Consider the following 20,542-nt stretch of genomic DNA (forward strand, 5'->3'; position numbering starts at 1 on the left):
TGCTTTCTCATCTCCACAGTCCCATGTTTGTAATATCTGCGGTTATGTTCAGAACCACGGACAGCTCCTTGTTTATGCGGCTCCTCCACTGGAAATAGAAAAGATAAAGATTTGCCAACACCATGGAAACAAAGGGATGCTACATAATGGTTCCTGTTAGGGAGGTAGACGTATGGATGGGTTTTGTAGTCTTTTTTATAAATTGTAGTTTTCTATCGACAGGCATTTGGAAATAGCTCCTGATGCTATATGCGATTATAATGTATTTTAATCAAGTTTTAAGTTGTTTTGATTGGTGAACTATGTTTACGCTTGCACTGGAAACTATGTGGTCTCTCTTTGCAATTTAACCCATAGATTCAAAATGTTAATTCATCCTTATTGATCTGCAATTTTTTTGCAGTTGCTAACATCTTGTACTCACACACTGACATAACACATCCATTTTAGTTGATAATACAACTTGATTTTGCATATTTTAAAGCATATTCAACCACAGTAAAGTAAGAAAATATGGCTTCTATATAGACTTTGGTGTCATAAAATGGCCATGAATTTAAAGTGAAGTTTTGATTAGTAGGTAGGCAGAAGATGAATTGGTTTTTATATCAGTTTTTTAGCCATTTGCAATAATGTTTAGGTGAGGATAGCTTAGTCACCCATTCATATATTTTGGATCCAGTCACAGTTTTGTCCATGTTAAATGAAGTATATCTAAAATATCGGGAATTAGACGTAGATTAGAACCATACACTGTCTAAAGAAGTTGAGTTTGACATTACTCATAGTGTTCAGATCCAGTCAAATGAAGCTCATCGAGGCTAGTGGTTATAACAGTGAATTTGGACCGAGTTCCACATTTGGAATTCCCACCCTCACCACACTTATAGATGGCAGTGAGCACTTAGCAACTCTGTCAATCAAACCTGTTGCTAATGCTGGTGGGAGTAACCTAATTTGTCTGGTATTAATGTTCATATCTTGATTTACAGACACAATAGTGAAATAAAAACACAGGATCATGTAGAGCGGGTTAATACGAACATTTAAGACCAAAATGGCAAGGCAAGGCAAGTTTATTTGTATAGCACAATTCATACACAAGGTAATTCAAAGTGCTTTACAGAATAAGAAAGACATTAAAATCACACAAATCAAAACATAAATAATCACAAATAATCATCATAAAAGTAACATTAAAAGAGAAGAGTGCAGAATAAAAACCTTTCAGTTGTATGCACAGCTAAACAGAACCGTTTTGAGCTTGGATTTAAACATTGTCAAAGTAGAGGCCTGTCTCACAATGACGAGTAACAGCAGCAGTTACAGAGAGAGGGGCCACAGTTTTTCAATTTAAAGTGAATCAGAGTCAGAGTTCATGGAGCCTTTATATTTTGCAATCCTATTTGGAACACACTGACTAGCACGTTAGCTATGTCTATGTATATATACAGTCTATGTGTACTACGTAGTTCTTTAATAGTGAAAAAACATACTTTTTTATCGATAAGTGAATATAGCTATTATTGAGACAGAGCTACCATCATCATTGCACACAGACCTTCCTTGAGTTGCCAGGTCCACAGATGTATAAATAGCCTGGATTATAATTGATGATGCGCTCTTGTTTGGGTGAGGTAGCAGCGGGGCGTCTCAGAGCAGAGGTAAACACAGCAGGAGGTGGATCGAGCCGTGATGGGTCCAGTACCGCGGTGCCCAATCGCAGGAGTAATGGGGAGTTCTTCAGCGGAAAGAGAGGAGGTCATTTTGCATCAATGAACCATTGGACCATACAATTATGTAAACAGGATTTCCTCAGCGTAAAACAACCAAATATCCTGCTAACCTTGTAAGATAAGACCTAAAAGATTTTCGGAAATGCATTGTATTAGTTTAGAAGTTTATATTTCTGTCTTCAATGTTTTAATGGCCTTTAATGTATTTGAAATGTGAACTTTGAACAGAATCCTACTATTAAAGGTCATTTAGTGTTAGGATTGCAACGAGATTTAGTTTAAAATGCAGCGCTCATTGTAAACAACTTTAGGAGCATTATCTGTTAAGGGGAGACTGAAATATGAACTGATAAACGAATACAAGAATCCTTTACACTTCAGAACATATTGTACCTGAACTGTGGACCTTTACAAACAAGATTTTCTATGCAGAGAACTTTCAGTTATCCAAATAATTATAGCCTTTGCGGTTTTATAATTGCTCCAACTCAAATTCCCGTTTTGATTGACCATATTTGCAACGCAGTAATTGTTTAAGTGCACTTCTGAACTATTGTGATGAAATTCTAAAGATACCTAGACCATAGACTGAATGTGTAAATGGACATAGCTAACCTACTCGCCGCTGTGTTCCATCATGTAAGCACTTCTAGCTCCATCGACTCCACTTTACATTGAAAAACTGCTGCTGTGAGAATTGTCATTTTGGTCTTAAAATGTTCATATTAACCCGCTCTACATGATCCTGGTATTTTTATTTCTATTTTTGTATTATTATCCTTATTTCATCGTTTCATTTAAGCCGATGTTTGGTTTTCTAACGTTCCAAATCAACTACTAACGTTCAAAAACAACTGTGAAATTTAACAGGAAAATATTTTGCCTTCCAGGTACCATCAGGTCTAAAAAAAACATGTCTAAAACAGAACTACAACTGAACTGTTTGGTTGGTCAACAATATGTAAGTAATCTTAAGCCTGTCACGATAACACATTTTCGATATCGCTGAAGTAAATATCGACAATAAACGATAATACAGGAACTGATTTATGCCTCTGACACAAAAACCCAAGAGCAGATTTAAACCACAAAAACTATTCTAAATGTACAATATTGTACATTGGATGGAGCTGCAAGAAATAAACAGCAGAATAAAACACTTTAGTGCTAGTTTGCAACGGTAATGACGGTTTTTACAGCTTAAATCTTATCATATAGCCAAAAAATAACCCAAAATTTCCCAGTATTGCCAAGAAAAGGCACACCCCGAAAAATATATTGCTCCACCTTTCATATACTGAAAAATAATTCAATATAATATTTCTTGTGAGGCTTAATTGTGAAGCTACTTGTCTCAGTGTTTGTTCTTTTAGCAAAATTTCGAAACTGGTCCAGGTCCCATTACTACTATTACACCACATGTACCATAAACAAAATGAAACAAGTTCATCATTTTGGTCTTAAAATGTTTTTATTAACCTGCTCTACATGATTCTGGTGTTTTTATTTCACTTTTGTTTCTGTAAATCAAGATATGAACATTAATAACCCCTGCCAAATCAGCGGTGCACATGGGAACCTTCAGCTTTCAACAACCTTGCTCCAGATTGGCTCTTTGGTTGCTATGATACTCGTGGTTAGCTCCAAATTCACTGCTATAACTGCTAACCTCGATGTGCTTCATTTGGCTGGAGATGAACACTATGGGTGACGTTCACACTTCCTTAGTCCACTTCTTTATAAAGTCTATGATTTAGACCAACTTTTATCAAAAAAATGCACTTAATTTGACACATTTATATATATACTTCTATTAAAAAGTGACAATGTTGTGGTCATCCCCGCTACGCAAAGCTAACGTATGGTCTGCAGTGATGTGGTTAGAAAACATTATGCAAATTTTTAATGGAAATAATACGGAGGAAGAAAATGTTTATATATGTCTAATAGTACAGTAGTAAATCATTACACACAGAAGGACACAGTAGCTTTGGTGAAACACATACCCACTAATCCAAAAATGTTTTTCTGTCAGCAAACATTGAATGACTAACACTTGAGAAAGCAGATGGAAGCAGTACTAAAAATATAATTGGCCCTTGGTTTACTCTTAAGAGCTTAAAACTAGATCTATAATTCGATATATTAATGCAGTATTCCATGACTTGTCTTTGTACAATTTACTAGCTGTTTCCAATGAGCTATGTTTAGGTTGTTCAGAGAGGAGGAGGGGGTGGGAGGTCAAAGGTGAACTTGAGGCCCGTGACGCACTAACTGAATGTAGTTGATTGATCGCCACCTCGCACTTTAAGTCTTCTTTATGGATGTATAATGGAAGAGTAATGATCTTAACACATCGTAATGCTTTTTAAAACATACTCTGGTGCATCACCGCTGTATGAAGTCCATCCCTCAAGACGCTATGGAATATTGTCAATTTTTTATTGGTTTGGGGTATCAACATGGACTGTATAAAGAAGTGGACCAAGTGAATGTGACGTCACCCATAGCGTTCGGCTCCAGCCAACAGAAGCGCATCGAGGCTAGCAGTTATAGCGTCGAATTTGGAGCCAAGTTTCATATTTGTAACTCCAACTGCGAGTATCATAGCAACCAAAGAGCCAATCCAGAGCGAGGCTGTTGAAGGTAACGCCCCTTCCCGGCCACACTGCAGGCACTTAGCAACGCTGTCAATCAAACCTGTTGCTAATGCTAGATTAACAGCTTTTTGTGCCAGCTTTTCGACGGAACTAGAAAACGATTAAGCATGGCACGCCTGAAAAACACCCCAGCTTAGGACTGTCACAATAACACACATAGACGATAAACAATACTATAGAAACAAATTTATGCTACTGACACAAAAAGCCAAGATTTAAACCACAAAAAAAAAAAAAAAAAAAAATACTGTTAAAAGTCATGAGCTGCAATAAATAAACAGCAGAATTTAGAACTTTAGTTAGTAGTTTGCATCTGTAATGGGTCACAGAAGTTATTAATTAAATCTTTTACAACTTAAATCTTATCATATAGCCAAAAAAATTACCAAAAATGTCCCAGTAGTGTAAAAAAACATACACAGGGTACACAGGAAATATTGACCCCAAATAATGTTATTCCAGCTTTCATATACTGAACGACAAGTCGATATAGTCATTATCGTGACAGCTATGTACCCCAGCTAGCTTGAACTGTCAGCACGCTAGCTCGCGATTGTTTATGATTTCTGTCCGGAATGTGATACGTCTAGCGCTGCATCAAAAGTGCGATGGTAGCTAATAGCAGCACCTTGTCAGTTTGTGTAATATGATTTGAAGGAGTATGGGAAGTGCGCTCCAACCCGATTACAGCAGCCTGGCCTGGTCATTTGTAACTTCACAGCTCTTCAGGAAAATCCGATTGCCCTTAAAAGAATTGGATTGTTTTGCCCCGTGCCCACTCGGATTGATTTCCCAAGCTCTTTCCTGGCAGCCCGCGTCCAGCCGCTTCTCCTTGGACCACCGGAAAGCTCGTAATGATGCGCCAATGAAAGGAAGTCTGGATGCCTCACAGCTAAGGAGGAGGAAATGGCACCTCCAGCTATAATTCTCACATACTGCGGAATCATTGGGCGAAGGATGTATGGGAGGAAGTACTGTGAAAATCTCTGCAGGAGCTAGTACTTCAAAAAATACTCAAGTGGTAGTAGTGAAAGGACTTGGAAGTAAAGCTGTGTTATCGGTGTCTTTACCTGGAAGGCAGTAGCCGAACGTAATGAAGTATAAGTAGTAAAGTTCTGTACAGATGCTTAAAATTTGCACTTAGTGGGCACTTTTTACTTTTACTTCACTACATTTGAGAACAGTATCTGTACCTGTACTTTCTGCTCCACTACATTTTTGAACAGGACAGAAAAGGTAAAGTATTTTTATTATTGTTGAAAACCTGCTGAAAAGGCTGAGGGTTTATTTTTAACACGTTTGTAATTTGAGCAAAAATATACAATTAAAACAGCTAGAAAAAAATATAGATTCAGTTGTTTCTGTTGAACAAAATTCAGCACAAATCACTACATTTGAAGACATCAAAATCTGCAAAAAATACTTTTACTTTTAATTCTTGAAGTACATTTTAAGTAGATTTTTTCATGTAATATTTTACTTGTACCTAAGTGTTTTTTATTTTTATTTTTTGCTCCTGTAGCAACAAAATTAAATACTTCTTCCACTGCTGCTGGAATATTCCGCAGTACGGCAGTAAACGTATATCTCGCATTGATTTCTTTGCGGGTGTTTTTATTGCTCAAACATACCATGAAATTATTACTGTGAATGATTGGGTTGCCTCTCCACAAATCTGACCTATAACTTGGCCTGGTGCCACTAACTGCTCGTCTCAATGGAGATAGATACGTTTAATGCCGCACTGTGTAACTTTGTCTCCATGCAGTTGAAAATGTCTAGCCTACAGATATATGGCGTGCTCTCTACCGCAAAAGGGTGTACCGTTGTGTCATTGGGCAAGGGACTTCAGGAAGCTCTTTGTGCACTTTGTATAAGAGCGTGGTGTATGTGAGTGAATGGGATTGTCGGTGAACGGACAGAGGTCGCCCCAGGGCAGCTGTGACCATCAAACAAACTACCTTGAAGAAGTATGGGGAGTGAATTACTATCTGAATTTAAATCTGTCCCTAGTCTGCAGCTGCTGACATTTAATTTTCTGTAGGCTGTAAATCAGATGTCTTACCTTCTTTATCAGTTCCTCTAGGCTCATTGTGCAGTCTACTCTCCCGTTTAGCTTAACATAAACCTTCACGCAGATTTGGGTAATACTTTATAATAATGACACTGTTAATAGCTCAGATAATCATGAACTAACACTTGATCCATAATGAACAAATGCGTTTTTTAAGAATGTTTCAGGCTCGGCAACGACTTACCTTAACACAAGTGTTGAAAAATAACTCTCTTTTAGCTTGATGTTTCTCGTGATTAGATGTTAGTTAGTAATGGAGGCACTGAATCAAACCTTGAGCTCGTTTCAGGGCTAGTTTGTGTGAAATGGGAGATCCAGACGGAGCGGTGGAGCGACAGCGGCTGGAGTAGCTGGGAGTCCATCTGTTTATGAAGCAACAACGTTAGTCGAATAACAGGAGTATTACACAAGTGTGGAGGAACATGTGGCTGTTCTGGACCTGGTGTGTTTCAGGGAAATACAGGATGTTTTTATAAGTGCAGCTTTTTAGATTCGTCATAATAATTCCATAGATAACAATAGTACTGCATAAATGAGGTGTAGGAGCAGGATAAATCTGTGAACAAACAAACAGCCCACTGATCATCCCTGTTAGTACAAAGTGTCAAATACAGTCAAATATATACAAATACGCTGCCTGGCCAAAAAAAAAAAAAAAGTCGCCACCTGGATTTAACTACGCAAATATGTTGGTGTTGCTCAAGTTGGTCAGGTCTAAGTTCAGCAACAGTCTGTGCTCAAAGAGTGAGGTCAGCTGACACGTGAATATACTGAATGACCAGGTTATTCCATCAATGGATTTGTTCTTCCCTGATGGCACGGGGATATTCCAAAATGACAATGCCAGGATTCATCAGGCTCAAATTGTGACAGAGTGGTTCAGGAGCATGAGGCATCATTTTCACACATGGATTGGCCACCACAGAGTCCAGACCTTAACCCCATTGAGAATCTTTGGGATGTGCTGGAGAAGGCTTTGTGCAGCGTCAGACTCGACCATCATCAATGCAACATCTTGGTGAAAAATGAATGCAACACTGTATGGAAATAAATCTTGTGATGTTGCAGAAGCAAAATCGAAACAATGTGTGACCTTTTTTTTTCTGGTGGCAACTTTTTTTTTTTTTGACCAGGCAGTGTATAAACTAAATATCTAGGCTTCTCTAATTTGACTCCAAAATGGCTTGGTATAGATGCTTTTAATGTCAGTGCAAATAAACATACAAATTTGGAACGTAGTTTGTATTAAAAGTGGCGTTTTTAAATTATTATTGACTAAATGTTGATGCCCATCCCAAGTCTGCTGCATACCCATAAAAGTCACCGCACACCACTGATATTTAATTAATACCAGCAACAATAGGGTGACCAGATTTTCCGAATTAAAAACTGGGACACACCCGGGTTGGGATTAATAAAATAGTGAAAAGCTCGTAATTGTTATGCACCCAGCGTATTCTCGATTCATGTTCAAGCAGTTTTCTGTGTTTTGGCTGAACAAATGGCAGTATATTCCCATCTTTACTGTTGGCAGGGGGAAAAATGGTCAAAAATAGGGACACCTGGGACATTTCTGGTATAAAACTGGGACAAATTAATGGTTTTGGATTAATCTGCTGGGACAAAAAAAAATAAAAATTGGGACTGTCCCGGGTCAATATGGACGTCTGGTCGCCCTTAACAACAAGCACACTCTACAGCAAGTGCATTAACCACATTCTAACACATATCTAACCACATTTTTTGCATATTTTTTACATAAAGGAACAGCACAGGGATTCAGAAGTCATTGTACTTCCTGTTTATGCCTATCGCAGTGTCATTACAGCGCTAGCGACCGAAGGGGAAGAAGACGAAAAGCTAATCAAAATGCATAAATCCATTGTAGCCCTAACGAAATAATATCCATCTTTATGACAGAAATCCAAAGTGATCACACAATGCTAGCTAGCGCGCTAACAATTCGCGAGTACCGCTCAATTAACGCTGCCGTGATTTACCGCCTCTGCTGCGTCTATTCTCCCAGTTAACATTCACAGCGAGACGCGCGCGCTTTATGGCAGTCGGCATCAAAGCTAACGCGCAAGCTAACGTCGCTAATGGGCTATCGGTTAGGCATTAGAGAGGATTTTGATTGCCGCGTGGCTTGCTGTACGGGACGAAGAGGTGACGGCTATGGAGGGGGGGAGGGGGCTTCGAAGGGCACTAAATGATGGCGAGGGGCTTCGGGACAGTAAGATAAATCTGTGTGTGTGTGTGTGTGTGTGGAATGGGTTATTGGGGGAGGTCCGATTAGCAGATAAGAAAACCACACAATGGAAAGAGACTGAGCGAAAAGGGAAGAGAGAGGGATTCCATAAAACTATATTTCTCTCCGGGGAAGGAGCGAGGGAGTGATGGAAGAGGAGGGGTGGGCGACGACGACTTGATTAAATTGTCCAAGTGTGCGTTCGAGATGGGGGGGGGGGGGGGGGTAGGGAGGGAGGGATTGAGGCGGGGGTCGTGAAGGACGGAGAGTAATGGCAGAGCTCGCAGAACACCTATAAAGAACAGGGGTGGCAAATGGAGGGATGGGAAAGAGGAGGGAGAGAGCCCCGGAGAATGCAGCAGCCAATGGGAAAGTGAACAGGGACGGAGCTGGACGAAGACTGAACCAGGACTGAACAAGGACAAGACCAGGACTAAACCGGACCCATCAAGACTAGGAAGAACATAATGAATAACAAAGCAGATAGAAAGAAAACAAGACACCTGGCATGAAGAGACTAAACATAAGATAGTGAAGAACTGAACCGCACCTACAGTGTCACTCTTTCAGTTATGAACTATTGCATGCAGACTCGAGATTGGCAATATTGGCCAAAATGAGCTCTGTATTGTGTTGCCTTGCTCAAGGGCAGTGCTCGTGATAATGGGGATCGAGTTGGTGAGGAATGAAAACAAATAAGGACTAAATATGACCTGAGGTAGAACCATTGTTGCATAACGGGAAGGTTTCCAGACCGATTCCAGTTCTTGGCAGTTTATATAGTTGTGATTTTCTTGTGCAAGACACTTCACTTCCACTTATTTCTGTGAGTGGTTGTTGTCCAATTATCCATTTGCTGGTTTTCTGTTGATTAATTTGCTTGTCTGTTTCGGTTTTGTTGTTGATTTTCTAACTTTCTGTTGGTTAAATCAATTATCAAGTTCAGCGCAAAGAGGCGACTGCTGTTGTAATTTTGGGCTTTCACAAAAATAAATTGAATTGAGTGAGCGACAGTGGTTAGAGAGGCCATTGGTGCGGATTGGCGGACAGTTTTCCATCAGTCTGACCCAGGGCAACTATGGCTACAGAAATGTCTTACCATTACCATTATAATCATTATTAAAGATGCACTGTAACCATGGCGAGGTTATTGGTTTTCTGAGAGTATTTCACAGTACTGCATTAAACCCATTTACAGATAAGCAGCAAATAAGCAACAAAAGGCCAAGTTACAGGTCAGATCTGTGGATCATTGTAGGATATAAGTCTAATGCTAATACCGTGGAACTCTGCAGACAAAATAATAACATACTGACAGAAATAAGCAAGTTTTGTTTCTCTGTATCTTTTTTAATGTTGTGCCAGTCCAGCCCATTATGTTGTACTGTTCCACCTGCTTCTTCAATGTGCTCACGAAGCTAAAATCCTAGACCTCCCAACACCCAACCTTGCAGATCTGAACAACATGGACAGATTGCACACTCCATAGAACAGGACTTTACTCACCCACTACGGGGACGCCTCATCCCTCTCCCCTCTGGACTGCAGGTAGAGGGTGCTCAAGTGCAGGAGGGTAAAAGCCTGGTCCCCTCAGCCATTACAGGACTAAACTGTCTATTAGAGATCGACCGATATGATATTTTTCATGGCCGATGCTGATACCGATTGTTTAGAATTCAGGGCATCTCATGGCCGATAAGCTCTGCCAATATTTTGGGGCTGATATGTAGGGCTGATTTTAATTATTTTCTCCAAATTGTATCATTTAAATTTACTACAAACTCCCCCCAAGCACTTTTTTTTACCACAATCCCTTAAGAGAGTTGTGTAGTCACATTTTGTGCAGCTATCTCTTCGAATTAAAGTGTTAATATAAAGCTTTGTATGTATTTGTAGGCAGCAGATCGACCAAAACAAAATATCGACCTGTGCTTCAATATCAAGGCTGATAGCCCATGCGCTATAAAATCCAAATATCGACACGATATATCTCTACTCTCTGTAGTAATGTGTCCTTGTTGAGTTGTTGTGTGTTTGTTCATATGTCTCTATGTTTGTGAAAAAGTATTTCGTTAGTCTGAAGTCTAACGAAAAGTTTGAAGTTACACGATGCAGTAGACCTTGTTAATCAAGCTAAACCAGGCCAAAACCAGGTCTAAACCAGGTCTAAAACAGGTCTAAAACAGGCACGCTATAACTTAACAAGGTCTAATCTAGCCCCGAACCAAGCACAGACATGACTGAGGAGCAGCGAAGGACAGAGAGTAATGAGACAGCTGTGGGAACACCAATAAAAAACCCACCCGTGAGATTACAACAGCCAATTGCAATCCAAACAGGAAACTGGACCCTAATACCCCCCCACTCCCCCACCCGTCCACCACACTGTGTTGTATATGCGGTCCAGGCCTTGTAATGTACCGATAAATCACGCTAAAGGCTGTACTGACCTTAGCTATCCCAGACCACCGTATAGTTTATGGTACCCCCCACCCCCCTACCACTGTCCCCGTCCCGCTCGGATAGGCCCCATTTGTTTTCAGCGGAGGTGGGTAAAGTGACGGAGCGGTACCTGCCATAGATCCATAATGGGATAAGATATAGCATCATGGCGTAGCAGAAGGTCAGGGCGAGCATGAATATGTATCTATTTATTTATAAGAGATGGCATATGTCAAACTGAGGCCAATTGCCAATTGTAACAGCTTTTTTTGATTTGGGCTGGAGCTACAAAGTATTTAAACTATTTTGTGTGTGTGTGTTTTTTTTTTATTTCTATGTGGTATTATCTGCTAACACATAACATATTTAGATGGCCATGCTACCTTTTATTGTTTTGAAAATGCTATATACGCCAAAAAGAACGGATTCAAATGGTAAATATGTTTCAGTTTTGTTTTTGACGCTCTCAGAGTCACCCCTCCTTTTGCTCTCCATGCTAAGTTACTCCCCCTTCAAAGCGTTATCACAACACAATCAGCATACATCCCACTAATGAAACTACTGCACATTGTATCAAGTTTGGCAAGTTTGTGTGTACAGTTTTGTATATTGTGAGAATTGTCGTGTGGGAGCATGTGTGATGAAGGCTTGTGGGCGGAGCCTTGTACAGAATATTAAGGGCCATAAGGAGAGTTTGAATAGAGCCCGGGAGAGATCGCAAAATTGCTCAAACACGCATGAATGGCATGTAGAACCTCTTCAGGCTTGTTTTTGGTAAGGGTACAATGTTATAGCATATTAGAAAGCTAAAAGATTGATTTTGCATAATACCTCCTCTTTGAAAAAAATGTATCTTCAACAAAATATATACAGTGGTCCCTCGTTTATCGCGGGGGTTACGTTCTAAAAATAACCTGCAACAGGCAAAATCCGCGAAGTATCAGCTTTATTTTTTACAATTATTCTATATGTTTTTTGCTGTAAAACCCCTCACCACACACTTTATACACTTTTCTCACACAGGCACTAACATTTTCTCACATTTCTCTCTTGTTTAAACACTCTCAAAGTTCAAACCTTTGTAGGCGCCTTTGTCGGTGCAGAACGTTTCATCGACATTGTGGGTTTTGTCAGGGAGAAAACTTGCAAACATACAGCACTTTAGAGTCACACTGCGATCTAACATTTATGTAAATTTGGTTGAACACATTCTGTACTGTACAGGAGACACGGCACGGAGGAGACTGATGGACAATGGTCTACAGTCCCTTAGCCAATCAGAACACAGAACACAATGCAAGTTCATACGCCGTGAAAAAGCATGTAACATTGCACTAAAAATGTCAGCGAAACAGCATTATAGTGAGGAACAACTGTATATAGAACATGTTTGATGGATATTTAACCTACTTGAGGCCTACAGAAAATTATGAAGAAAGCTAAGTATTTTGACATTTAGAAGCAGAAATGGTGAAACTGTGCAACCCGAAATGAAAATCAACATGTAAATATGTCAAAATCAAGTACGCATAAACTGTAGTACATTTCTTTAATTGCAAACCAGGATTTCAGTCACCTGTGATGTGTGAAATTGGAGGTGCTCTGATCACATGCCTCTTTAGCGCACTTCATGCTAACGTCATATGTGCTAATGCTAGCTCTGGGCTCCTCATTTGGTTGCTTCCTCTTGTGAGCCGTGCAAAAAGGCGCGTGCATCCAGGTGGCGGTCGTCATTGGTAATCTGCCTCCTGGTTAAGGTTATGGGGGGCTGCAGGGGAGGTGCATGCGGTCCCTATTCTAATGAGTTATTTCTGCCTGATGACCGAGACCTTTGAATTTCAATGAAGGTTAAGCATGAACTCCCTCACCTCCCCTGGCGTCCCCTCGCTCGCCCGTGTCCGTGAAGGTAAAACGAGATTACAATCAAGTTACAACATGAGACGCCATGTTGGTTTGGAACATGGGGGACCGGGTCTTAGGATCACCATAATTTACTTCTCAGGTTAGTCTGTGTCTTTGATAATGGACTCAAGAGGTTAAGTGCAGGGTCAATATGAACTGAACAAAACAAGACAATACGCTGTGCAAAAGCAGGACTAAACCCGGACTAAATCAGGATTAAACCAGGATCCAATTGAGACTAAACTAGAATTTACCCAGGACTAAACCAGGATCGACTCAGGACTAAACTAAGACTAAACTATGACTACATCAGACTAAATTAGAAATAGAATAAGCCCGCACTAAACTAAAAGTCTGAACCAGGATTAAACTAGATTCGAATCAGGACTAAACCAAGACTAAATCAGGACTGAATCTGGGCCAAACCAGCATTAAACCATTCAACATTAAACTGAGAATAAACCAGGATTAAATTAGGAAAAATCAGGAATAATTTGGAACTAAACCACAACTAAACAGTACCAATCATTACTAAACCAGGTCTAGACCAGGACTAAACTATATCTAGACCAGGGCTAAATCAGGACTAAACTAGTTCTATACCAGGAATAAAACAGGACTAAACTACATCAAGAGCAGGAATAAATCATCACTAAATCAGGACTAAACTATATCTAGACCAGGAAAAAAATTATGACTATGTCAGGACTAAACTATATCTAGACCAGGACTAAATCAGGACTAAACCAGATCTAGACCAGGACAAAATCAGGACTAAACCAGATCTAGACCAGGACAAAATCAGGACTAAACCCGATTTAGACCAGGACTAAATAAGGACGAATCTAAATCTAGACAAGGACTAAATTAGATCTAGACCAGGATTAGATCAAGACTAAGTTAGGACTAAACTATATATAGACCAGGACTAAACTAGATCTAGACCAGGACTAAGTCAGGACTAAATCAGGACTAAACTAGATAAAGACCAGGAAAAAAATATGACTAAGTCAGGACTAAACTATATCTAGACCAGGACTAAATCAGGACTAAACTAGATCTAGACCAGGACTAAATCAGAACTAAGTCAGGACTAAACTATATCTAGACCAGGACTAAATCAGGACTAAACTAGATCTAGACCAGGACTAAATCAGAACTAAGTCAGGACTAAACTATATCTAGACCAGGACTAAATCAGGACTAAACTAGATCTAGACCAGGACTAAACTATTTCCTCTGTGGAAAAGCGCGCTCTTCTATAGACACTTATTAGCTTCTTCTTTGATTCATTCCCCGTTTTGCACCAGGCGATCTCACCACTGCAGCGTGATTATTCCTTCCACTGGGTCAATCCTCTCCTTTAACTAGCGTTGGAAATAGCTATAGAACAAACAACTTCCCTCTGCTCCGATTTAAAAATAACCCTGTTTCTATCACAACCAATCAGACATCTGTAGAGTTGTCCGCAGCTTGACCGAAGGGTTAGTGACAAGATACTAGCATCTGCCAGCAATGAGCAAGTGTGATGTCGACTTTCAGCTAATTAAGCCTGAAGCTCCATATGTAATATTTAAAATGCAATAAGCTAGAAGGGGAGAAAATGAGGTCTCTGCACCCAACATAAAAACAACTGTTATTTCGAACAATAGCTTTGTAATACGTGTGACTAGCTATAATTGTGGCTTTAATTAAAGGGATAGGCTGCAGTGCGGTTTTTGATCTGCAAACTAAATATTGGGATGAAACGCTTCGCAAAAGTTAATATTTATAAGAGTGGAATATGCTTGCAAATATAGAAACGGCAGTAAGTGGAAGCTAGCGAAGAGTTTGAATCGTCATGCTAAGGTTATAGGCTAATTGGCATGTCACGTTTTAGCAAGCTGTAGGGATTTGCTTGCTAATGCTAACTCTCCAAAACACGCAAAATAATTGGGTCCATACATGACCTTAGCCATAGCAAAGACTCGCAGTTGACATTTTGATAAGAGAGGAGCTAATTAGCCCATTAAAGGGTGCCTATTATTGTCTATGGTGTATGTTATTAGTACTACAAAACAGTACTTTGCTCTGACCTACTCGACTGGGGTGACAGTGTCTTGCTGGTATGGAGTTTTGCTGCATAATCAAGATAGCTGTACATGGTGACAATAGAGGTGACAACAAATACGAAGTAAACATGTAGCAAAACTGCAATGTTGAACTGGTATTTAGTTGGTTCCTTTTAGCTTAAAGCGGACGTATTGTGTAAAATTGGCTTTTCAGAGTTTTTAACCATTTTATAGTTGTTTCTCCTCACCATTTACTCACCTGAAGTTGTATCTGTTAGTTGTAACTTGTAAAAATAACACACATTTGAAGTATTCACTTTCTTCTTTAATTCAGTCAGACTAGAAGTACTTTCTCAATCAACTCAAAAATATACAAAACTATAAGAAACTTTGGATTAATAAACCCATTTTTATATTCATCATTTCCAGCTGTTAACATGTGATTTTGAGGACTTTTGAGGACTTTTCACCATTCAAAAGACATACTATTTAGCTTTTAATTTGTTTATCACCATGACAACATCCCTATTTGCCACCATTCCAAAACCCATTGATATTTTAACTTCTCAATTACTTCCAACTCATCATTTCTGTTTCACTCCACAGGCATTACAACCGTGCTCACCATGACGACCATCAACACCCATCTCCGCGAGACCCTGCCCAAGATCCCCTACGTGAAGGCCATCGACATGTACCTCATGGGCTGCTTCGTCATGGTCTTCCTCGCCCTGCTCGAGTACGCCTTCGTCAACTACATCTTTTTCGGTCGCGGGCCGCAGATGCAGAAGAGATTGGCGGAGAAGGCGGAGAAAGCCAACAATGAGAGGGCCAAGTACGACGCGGCTCGGGTAAGTCGAGGGTTACTGCGTTGGAATGGGTTAAAAGTACGTTTGTAAGAGTAATGATAGCGTATCAGCATCGAATGTGTAGTACTAGCAACTCTAGACTTCCATAGAGCTCCCAGTTACAACAAAATTAATTAAAATTTTCCCTCATTGACCTTTTTAAAATATTTTATCAAGAGTTTAAAAGTTTAATAGAGGCTAATCAGTTACGTGGCAGTAACCTTTTAAGTTTAAATTGGGTCAGTGAGTTTTAATTCTTGCGTATTTTCCAAGTAGTTATAATACACTTAAAATATAATTCAGCCTGGAAAGACTCAGCCTGGACAGACATAAAAGGAGAAACGTATTAGTGAGCAATTGAATGAGTTATTGTTGGTGTTCAGACCAAGTGTCACCGTGTCTGATTAGCCTCTCTTGTGCGTTTATACTCTAAATATTACACATTTTGGTAAGTCTATGAGAAAAATTAACGCAAGTGGTACTTTTGAGGTCTATGAGGGTTACTTTGACTATCTCATGAATGCTGTTGACAATAACAATATGACCAAAGGCAGTGCAGATTTTCAGTTTGAGAGTTAGAAATGATGATGTATGGATGGGGAATTGAAAAAAAAAACAAAAAAAACAGTGATTTTTGTTTGAATTCTATCGATACCAATAAAACATTGTGTATTAAAATGCACTGAAACTCGTTATAAAGATTTGACATTGGCGTGTAGAGGCTTTGATTATTTTTGCTCCACCCCAATTTGAACTGATGTGAATTTTAAATATAAAAAATGTATTTTAAAAATTTATAAAAATTTGGTTTTAAATAGTTAGATTTTTTTCAAAATTTATATATATATAATCTATATTTTTTGCATGAGAATTGATTATTTTTAATTCCTCAGTCAATATCAATATATAAGCATTTCAGTATCTCTCATCAAGTAAAAACAAAGTAGCTCAGGACTGAAGAGTAGGGAACTGGTCAGACATCAGTGGTCATAATGTTATGGTTGATGAGTATAGTTATTATGTGCCTTCTTAGTTCTACAAAGAAATGGGAAATTGACCAAACTATTTCTCTTCATATTTCCGCAGTACCTATTATAGCCCTGACAACAGCAAAAGCTATAGATAGAATCTGATTAAGAAAAAAAAAGCTGTTCTTAGCCCCTTTCTGTTTGCTGTTGAAGATTACTATTTTGTTTGCCAAATACAACTCAACACTCTCATCTCTTCAGGAGGCAGGTAGTAGGACTGCTTCCCTAAAACGCTCCAATCAGATTAAAGGTCTTCGGCACTCGCGCTCGGTGAGAAATTCCAGAGATTCCACTCTCTCCTCCGTCGCCGTCATTGCCATCCAAAAAACCAAAGCAAACATCGACTATTTTGATTTTCGTTCTTTTTAGCACGATTCTCCTCCCATCCTCTATCTATCTACGGAACGCCGGATAGATACACATTCCATAAGACATCGCCATGACTACCTCCGAGATTCCATTTTTGACATTGTGGGATTCAGCTTATATTCCTGATCTGCATTACAAAGTGTTACGCACGGAGCTATCTCTCTTTTTTTCTTTTTTTTCTATTTCAAATCTCATTCCTGATGCATGTACTGTATATTTTCAATTGCTCCTCATTGAAACCATCATGACGGAAGCCGCATTTCCCATGGAGCCTGTGCATGTTGTTGGGATATGGCCAATTAGCGTAGCATCATGTGGGTTAGCGACTGCAGAACAACTTTACCCCATTGCATTAGTGGCATTCTTTGTTTTTCTAATGCATTACTTAACGCATGTGCAGTACTGTGGTATAAACCCCCGGATTTCTTTTCTAGTGTCACTCCTAGGCCTGTCACGGCAACACATTTTGATGAACGATATATCACCACAGAGACGTACAGAGACAACTAAAAACTCACAAGACTACACCTGAACGGGGGCTTGTGCAAAAACAATTATTTATGCAGAAAAGTACTGGGAAGCAGTATTTTTATATAAAGGCAGATGAAACTTGTGAACTGAATTTTTAAGTTTAATCTGACCTTTTGCATAGAAATACTAAGCAAAATCTTCAGCTCACTCACTCATATAATCTACATAAAATGATGAGTCAGTTAATACAAAGTTTTTGGGTTTTTTCCAGTTCGTTTCTTTTTCCAGACCATGGTTTAGTTTGTTTTCATACCTGACAGTTTGGGCTGCTCACTAGCACCTCACAGTGGTCACGTGATGTTGCTGTGAGGTGTCTGATCAGCTGACTTAAACAGGTTTGGGCGCTGTCTTCCTACGATGGAGGCAGGACGACAGCGCCATCTGCAGTCCGACTTCTTCAGGACACTATCCCAGGTGTGTGAGAGTAAAAAAGCCCCGTCGTCCTGGTTTAAAGTCAGGTGGGCACCGTGAGGAAGAGCGCTAGTGAGCAGTCCAAACTGTCAGGTATGAAAACAAACTGAACCTTGGTCTGAAAAAAGAAACTGTTAAATTACAGAAGACCAGATGAACCTTATTGGACTAACTGGAAAAACATTTGAACTGAAACTAATCCGAATCTCGCTTGACGGCGTTCCAAAGGGCTTCACAGTTGGTGCAGTGCCTGAGTTATTGCCATGCTCCATTACTGTTGATTTGTTTTCTGACAGCCCGCCATAGGCACAAAATATGATCTGTATTATGTCATCGGACTGTACATTTGGTTATTGCGATTCATCAGCAAATTGACATATATGTAAAAAATATGTTTCATTAAAGGGCCCATATTACACTATTTTCTGATCTATATTATAATGTTGTTTCCTCGTCACAAACAGACCTGGAGTTGTGTTTTTTTGTTTGATTCACACATGTTTAACACACAAACCCTGCATATTTAGGCTGAGTTCTTCTCTCAAACAGAAAACGCTCTGTTCCACTTTGTGATGTCATGAGGTAATACAGGAAGTGCTCCACTGAGTGTAAACTCTATACACTTTCACTTGGATAATTTTGAATAAATGGATAAAAAGCTGTGGAATTGCCAATCTCTACTTAACTAAAGGTAAAAATTTTGCTGTTAACTTGAAAACTACCACTTCATGACATCACAAGGTGGAACAGAGCATTTTGAGCTTTGGAGATGTACAGACTAATAATAAAGAGTTACTCAAACACGTGTGAATGAAGCAAAACACAACTCCAGGTCTGTTTTTGGTGACGTAACAACATTATAACATGATTTAAAGCTCACAAGAGTCAATTTTGCGTAATATAGGACCTTTAAAGCTGCACTGTGTAACTTGTGGCGGATCGTTTGCCACAAGCTTTTCTCCATAAAGACGTTATAGCTTTGCCTGAAATGTTCCACAGTATGGCATTAAACTTATCCATGGACATAAGTGGGTAACGCCATCAGGCCAAGTTACAAGTCAAATCCGCCGAGATCATTTTTCACGAACTGAATAATTGCGAGATATGTTCAGTGCCATATTGTGAAACACTCCAGGCAAAGCAGCATAACATCTCCATGGAGAAGAGCAGGTGGCAGATCTTCCATTAGAAAAGTTACGTACTGCGCTTTTAATAGTGCTGGGCATATGTTTATTGCACTTCATAAGCAAATTAGCATCATCCTTATACGGCTTTTTCATACATTGAAAGTTACTAAATTCCTAAAAGTCCATTCGATGGGGTCTATATAAACATAAAACATGAAGACTCAGAACTAGTTGATAAAATATTTACTGAATTAATTTTATGTTGGCTTTTTCTTAAATATTCATGTCCGTGCAGTTGTCGTTCTATCACCCGAGTGTCTCCCTGCTGAAGCACAGAGCAGCAGCCCATCTCACCGGCCCCATGAATAAAAACACAAACATTATACAGCTCTGCCGCAGTCATCTGAGCAGAGACCGGGACGCCAGCAGATCCCGAGATGAGCAGAACCCACACGCACTTTTTACTGTCGAGTTTGGAACAGGCTTAAAGGCATTATGTAACTTTTTTATGCAGGGTCCACCACCATGGAGATTTTGTTGCTTTGCCTGTAATGTCCCACAGTATGGTAATCACAAACTTAAACTTATCTTAAATGCATTTATTCAATTACAGACACTTTTATTATCAAAATATATGAAAAAAACATTCTTATTATGCATTCTTATTATGGGCGGGGTCACCTATCCACAGATCTGACCTGTAATTTGGCATCACTCGCTTATCTTCATGGAAATAGATACATTTAATGCCACACTGTGTAACGTCAGGTCTGATCTATACCAAAAGATGAATTTAATGATGATTTAATCTTCGTCTTTTGAAAAGTTACATAGTGCAGTTTTAAATACAGGCGTATAAGTGGGTTTAATCATCCTGTTATCCGAGACATTTTGAGGACTTTCCCCTCGTTCCAAAGAAATTTTTTACTTTAAGTTCGCCATGGCTACCGTCCTAATTTTTCATCTTTCTAAAACCTGTGATAATTGACCGTTGTCATAGCAATAAACTATTTAAAAGAAAATATTGTAGAATTTGAATTTTGAATTGTGACGTGCTCAAAATGTCACCTATAAAAGGAAGTTAAACACATGAACACAAGCTAATATACACGCTC

General features: G+C 39.3%; 1 protein-coding gene across 2 annotated transcripts in view; it reads left to right on the plus strand.

The window, feature by feature from the left end:
• LOC117381626 (gamma-aminobutyric acid receptor subunit beta-3-like) overlaps window positions 1-20,542 on the plus strand; it is a 143,588-nt gene that overhangs the window by 118,989 nt on the left and 4,057 nt on the right. For both annotated transcript variants that reach the window (XM_055226419.1, XM_033978628.2), the window contains one exon: window positions 15,720-15,964. In XM_055226419.1, coding sequence (XP_055082394.1) covers window positions 15,720-15,964 — 245 coding nt within the window. The remainder of the gene's footprint in view (window positions 1-15,719; window positions 15,965-20,542) is intronic.

The sequence above is a fragment of the Periophthalmus magnuspinnatus genome, chromosome 2 (genome assembly GCF_009829125.3).
Source record: "Periophthalmus magnuspinnatus isolate fPerMag1 chromosome 2, fPerMag1.2.pri, whole genome shotgun sequence".
Lineage (NCBI taxonomy): Eukaryota > Metazoa > Chordata > Actinopteri > Gobiiformes > Gobiidae > Periophthalmus > Periophthalmus magnuspinnatus.